Genomic DNA, 6,216 nt, shown 5'->3' on the forward strand with positions numbered 1-6,216 from the left:
ACAGGGACAGGGACACGGACAGGGGTGGGGACAGGGACACGGACAGGGACACGGACAGGGGTGGGGACAGGGGTGGGGACAGAGACGGGGACAGGGATGGGGACAGGGATGGGGACAGGGGTGGGGACAGGGACGGGGACAGGGACAGGGACAGGGACAGGGACAGGGATGGGGACAGGGATGGGGACAGGGGCGGGGACAGGGACAGGGACAGGGACAGGGACAGGGGTGGGGACAGGGGCGGGGACAGGGGCGGGGACAGGGGTGGGGACAGGGACAGGGACAGGGACAGGGACAGGGACAGGGATGGGGACAGGGGTGGGGACAGAGACGGGGACAGGGATGGGGACAGGGGTGGGGACAGGGACGGGGACAGGGACAGGGACAGGGACAGGGACAGGGACAGGTGTGGGGACAGGGGCGGGGACAGGGGTGGGGACAGGGACAGGGACAGGGACAGGGGTGGGGACAGGGACGGGGACAGGATGGGGACAGGAATGGGAATGGGGACAGGGACGGGGGTGGGGATTGGGATGAGGATGAAGAAGGCGGGAGGAGGGGTGCACAAGGACAGAGGGAACCGGTTCCCTCAGGGGCAGAAGGATGTTGGGGACGGGGGGGACAGGGGTGCAGCGGGGACAGAGGGGACAAGAGGCACGAGCTGCAGCGGGGGTGGGGGGACAAGGGACAAATAGCATCGGGACAGGGGGACAAGGGGTGCACAGAGCACCGGGGACGGGGGATGCATCGGGGGCAGAGGGACACGGAGCCCTCAATGGTGTGAGACCCCTCGGGGGGCCGGGGCCGTGTCCCACCGCGGGGCTGGGACCCCGGAAAGGGCTGGGACCCCTCAGGGGCTTTGGGCTCCCTGGGGCTCTGGGTGCACCGGGGGACACGGGGACAGGGGTGGGGACAGGGGGACAAGTGACCCAGCCCCGGGCCGAGCCCCCCTGTCCCCGCAGGCGCCGCCTTCTCTCACAGCCTGTCCGGCGGGCTCAGCACGGCGCTGGCCGTGCTCTGCCACGAGCTGCCCCACGAGCTGGGTGAGTCCCCGTGTCCCCCCGTGTCCCCCCCCCGGGGCTGGGTGAGTCCCTGTCCCCTCCCAGGGTTGGGGACACCCCGTGTCCCCCCCGTGTCCCCCCCGGTCTGGGCCCCCCCCGTGACCCCCCGGTGGCCGCAGGTGACCTGGCCGTGCTGCTGCGGGCGGGCGCGGCCCCGCGCTCGCTGCTGCGGCTCCAGCTGCTCTCGGCGCTGCTCTCCGGCCTGGGGGGGGGTCGCGGGGGTGGCGCTGGGGCGCAGCGGGACCCCCCTGGCCCCCTGGCTCCTCTCCGCCACCGCCGGAGTCTTCCTCTACGTGGCCCTGGCCGATATGGTATGGGGGGTGGGGGGAGTCTGGGGGGGGTCTGGGGGTCTCCCGGGGGTCTCTGGCGGGGGTTCTGGGGGGTTCTGGGGGGGCTGGGGGGGGCTGAGGGTCTCCTGGGGAGGGTCTGGGGGTCTCTGGGGGGTTCTGGAGGGGTTCTGGGGGGGTCTGGGGGTCTATGGGGGGTTCTGAGGGTCTTCCGGGGGGGTCTGGGGGGTTCTGGCGAGGTTCTGGGGGGGGGTCCGGGGTCCAGGGGCTTTCTGGGGGGGCCTATGGGGAGGTTCTGGGGATCTCCCCGGTGGGGTCCTTGAGGGGTCTGGAGTCTCCGGGGGGTTCTGGGGGGGGTTTGGGGGTTCGGGGGGGGTCTGGGGGGTCTGGGGGGGCCTGAGGGGTTCTGGCGGTCTCCCGGGGGGTGCTCTGGGGGTCTCAGTGCCCCCTCTGATCCCCCCCCCCCCAGCTCCCCGAGGCGCTGCGGGGCTCCGGCGGCGGCTCCTGGCGCCGGTTCGTGCTGCAGAACGCGGGGTTCGTGCTGGGCGCCGGCATCATGCTGGGCATCGCCCTGGCCGAGGGGCGCCTGCGCTCCTGGCTGCAGCCCTGAGGGACCCCCCCCGGCCCGGGGGCCTCTGCCCCCTCCCCAAACCCCCCGGGGTCCCTCTGCCCCCTCCCCAAACCCCCCGGGGGTCCCTTTGCCCCCTCCCCAAACCCCCCGGGGGTCCCTTTGCCCCCTCCTCAAACCCCCCAGGGGCCCTTTGCCCCCTCCCCAAACCCCCCCGGGGGCCCTTTGCCCCCTCCCCAAACCCCCCGGGGGCCCTTTGCCCCCTCCCCAAACCCCCCCGGGGGCCCTTTGCCCCCTCCCCAAACCCCCCGGGGTCCCTTTGCCCCCTCCCCAAACCCCCCGGGGGTCCCTGAGGTGGAATCCTCGGGGGAGGGGGCTCGGGGGTCTCTCCGGGGCTGGATCCCAGCGCGTTTCCCCCTCCTGAGCCCCCCGGAGGAGCCGAGGAGGAAAGGACAACGACCCCCCGCAGAATAAAAGCGTTTTATTAAATACAATCGACCCAGACGATATTTATTAAAATATAATAATAAAGGGTAATTAGGGGAGCGGGGTTTGGTCACGGCTGACGGGGTGAAATGGATCAACTCTTGGGTTTGTTGTGGGGTTTTTTTCCCTCTTTTTAAAAATTCTTTTAAATTCATTTTCCTTCCCTCCTCCCCCAAAATGACGCGGGCCTTCTGAAAATACAGACGAGGGAGGTCGGAGACACAAATGAAAAATGTTTTATCCAGGATTTTATCCGGGATTTTATCCCGCTGGTGCAGGGACCCCTCGGGGTTCTGGGACCCCTCAAGGTTCTGGGATTCCTCAAGATTTTGGGACCCCTCTGGCCTCTCCTCCCAGCGCGTTTTCCCCGGCTCTGACCCATCCCCGAGCCCCGAAATTCCCCCAGAACCAAGGGCGAGCACCCGAGGCCGGCAGTTTTCCGTCAGGCCGTGAGGAACTGGGGTCACGAAAGGGAAGGAAAGGGACGGGAGAGCAGCGGGAACCCCCGGGCCCCCCGAAATCACCACAGCCAGCGCTTTCCATGCGAAGTTTTCCTTTATTTATTTTCAAGTTGACGAAGAACAATATCGATAACGACTGGGTCGAGTAAGGCTATTTTCCTTTTTTTTTTTTTTTTTTTTTTTTTTACTTTTTAATTTTTTTTTTTGTTATTTTTTTTATTATTATTTTTTTTTACCCCCCCTCCCCCCCTCTCTTTGTGTCCACCCCGCACGGGTGGGGGGGGGACAAAGGCCCGGACAAGACACGGACCCGCACACGGAGGAGTCGGTTGTACCTGACAGGTGATGATGAGGTTGGTTTTTTTTTGTTTTTTTTTTGTTTTTTTTTTTTATTTTAATTTTTTTTTTCTATTTTTATTTTATATTTTTTATTTTTTTTTGTCCTGTCGGCATCAAAGGAAACATTTATGTGCATAAAATACAGAGGTGCAGCATTGACACGGAGGATATTCAAGACACAGAGTTGCTACAGATGCCTCAGAGACGCGTCCCCCCCCATCCCCAAGTGCCCCGCGGGGGCTCCGGCTCCGCCCGCCCCTCCAGCCAGAATTCCAAACAATTCCAAACAATTCCAAGGATTTTAGGGCAGCTCCGGAGCTCCCCTCGATGTTTTGGGTGAGCCTCGGCTTTTTTTACTTTTTAATATTTTTTTTAAATCGTTTTTTTTTTTTTATTTTCTTTTTGTTATTGTTTTGGTTTTTTTTTTTAATCTCCTTTTTTTTTTCACTGCCGAGCCCAGGAAAAAAAAAATCCCAGCCAGGAGGAGAAGAGGATTGAACAAGCTCCTTGTGTCCTCGGAGGAGGGGGGGAAAAAAAAATAAAGAAAAGAAAAAAAAAAAAAGAGGAGGGAAAAAAGGAAAACGGGAAAAAAAAAAAAAAAGGGGAAAAAAAGGAAAAGCCCGAGCCGAGGAATCCGCGTGTCCGTGTCCGGGGGGAAGGGGTCGGGTTTGTTTTTCCTTTGGTTTCTCACTGAAGGCAAAGGTGGGATCCCACCCCGGGAGCTCCCCAGGCCCCGCGGAACACCGGGAGGAAATCAAGGAACACACTGAAAAATTTGAATTTTAAAAAGTTGGGGTTTTTTTGGTTGTTTTTTTTTTTTTTCTGGGGGGGGTCTCCGCTTTTTGTTGTTGGTCTGGGGTTTTCCTGGTTCTTCCTCTCTCTCTCTCGCCGTGCCGGGAATTGGGATTTGCAGGGATCCCCCCCCCCTAAAAAAAAAAAAAAACGGGAACAAAACCAAAACTGATTCCGCGTTTTTGGAGAATTTTCTTTTTTTTTTGCTTGGCTTTTTAGTGCTTTTTCATTATTATTATTTTCTTTTATTTAGGCCGGGTGGGGCTGGGGGCTGCTCCTGGGGGATTTGGGGAGGGAAATCCTCGCTCCGTCCGGGAATGGGGAAAGGGAAAAGGAAAGGGAAAAGGGAAAAGGGAAAAGGGAAAAGGGAAAAGGGGAAAAGGGAGGAAAAACGGGTGGAAAAGGAATGGAAAGGGGAAGGGAGAGGGATGGGGAGGGAAAAGGGGAAATGGGGAAATGGGAAATGGGAAATGGGGAAAAGGGGAAATGGGGAAATGGGGAAATGGGGAAAAGGGAAATGGGGAAAAGGGGAAATGGGGAAAAGGGGAAATGGGGAAATTGGGAAAAGGGAAATGGGGAAATGGGGAAAAGGGGAAATGGGGAAATGGGGAAATTGGGAAAGGGAAATGGGGAAATGGGGAAAGGGAAAATGGGAAAAGGAGAAATGGGGAAAAGGGGAAATGGGGAAAAGGGGAAATGGGAAAAGGGAAATGGGGAAAAGGGAAATGGGGAAAAGGGAAAAGGGGAAATGGGGAAAAGGGGAAATGGGAAAAGGGGAAATGGGTGGGAAAGAGAGAGGAGGAGGAGAAGGAAAAACGGGTGGGGGATGAGGAATGGGTGGGGAAGGGATGGGAGAGGGACGGGACACGGGGACACGGGGACAGGATCAGGACAGAGGGACACGGGGACAGGAGCGGGACAGGGACAGGGCTGGAGGAGGTGACAGGAGCGGGACACGGGGACACGGGGACACGGGGACACGGGGACACGGGACACGGGGACACGGGGACACGCCGCGCTAACGAGGCGGGGCTGGCGGCTGCCCGCGGCCGGGGCTGTGCCCGTGTCCCCGGCTGTCCCCCTGTCCCGGGTTGTCCCCCTGTCCCGGGTTGTCCCCCTGTCCCGGGTTGTCCCCCTGTCCCGGGCTGTCCCCGGCTGTCCCCGGCTGTCCCCGGTACATTCAGTGTTTGTCGCAGGTCTATGGCTCAGGGGGCCAATGGCAGTGCAAAAACACCCGGTGACTTTGAAATGTAAAATTTCTTTTTTTTTTTTTTGTGCTGTTGGGTTCTTTTTTTTTTTTCTTTTTTTTTTTTAAATTCCTTCTTTTTTAGCTTTTTTTTTTTTTTACATTTTTCATTTTTTTCCTTCCTCTCTCTCTCTCTCTCTCTCAAAAACCACAAATTCCCTTTGTCCATTCATTCCCTAGAAACGAACTTTTTTTTTCTTTTTCTTTTATCTTCTTTTTGTTTTTTTTTTTTTCTTTTTTCCTCTTTTTTTTTTTTTTTTCAATTCCAACTGAAAAAATAAAGCCAGAGACATTCTCTCGCCTCCCTCTCGCCACTCTCCATCCCGTGGGATGCTAAAGGGAAATCCAGACTCATGCTTATTTGTTTGTTTCTTTTTTTTTAACAAAAGTGCTTATTACTTCAAGCAAGTGCTTTGGACCAAAGGGTCGGAGAGAAACTTCCTTTTTTTGTTGTTATTTTTGTGGGTTTTGTTTTTTTTTTTTCCAGAGGGGAAAAGGATCCGAGCCTTCCGAATCAATGAATCGGATTAAAGATGAAAAAAAAAAAAAAAAAATTAAATTGAAATTGAAAGGTCCGACTTTGGCATAAAAAGGGATGGAAAAAATTGAAATTTGGGAGGGGAAAAATTGAAATTTGGGAGGGGGAAATTTGAAAATTTGGGAGGGGGAAATTTGAAATTTGGGAGGGGAAAATTCGAAATTTGGGGAAAATTTTGGGGGGAGCGGGCAGGGGCAGCGGAAGTTTCCCTCCATCCCTCTTTTTACAACGCACCGGGCAGAGAAAAAAAAAAAAACAACAACAACCCCCCCCCAAAAAAAACCCCCCAAAAAAGAAAAAAAAAACCCCCTTTCAATCACCAACCGATCGATCGATCCCGTTTAGCAAAATACCGCGATTATTTCCCGAACGCTTCCTCTGATTATTACTTTAAAATTGTCAAGCTGTGCTGCGGGCGATAACGAGACAGCGTTTCAA

General features: G+C 56.4%; 1 protein-coding gene across 1 annotated transcript; it reads right to left on the minus strand.

Annotated features, from left to right (window-relative positions):
- Positions 1-3,217: 3,217 nt before the first annotated feature.
- On the minus strand, positions 3,218-5,299 carry LOC136303694 (uncharacterized; the record flags this gene model as incomplete). The annotated part of the gene is made up of 1 exon (XM_066207276.1): positions 3,218-5,299. A coding segment is annotated over one exon (1,056 nt), but the record flags the coding sequence as incomplete, so codon positions are not given.
- Between the last annotated feature and the right edge of the window lie 917 nt (positions 5,300-6,216).

Source organism: Chamaea fasciata, unplaced genomic scaffold (assembly GCF_029207755.1).
Source record: "Chamaea fasciata isolate MVZ Bird 193981 ecotype frontalis unplaced genomic scaffold, bChaFas1.0.hap1 SCAF_41, whole genome shotgun sequence".
In the NCBI taxonomy this organism is placed as follows: domain Eukaryota; kingdom Metazoa; phylum Chordata; class Aves; order Passeriformes; family Sylviidae; genus Chamaea; species Chamaea fasciata.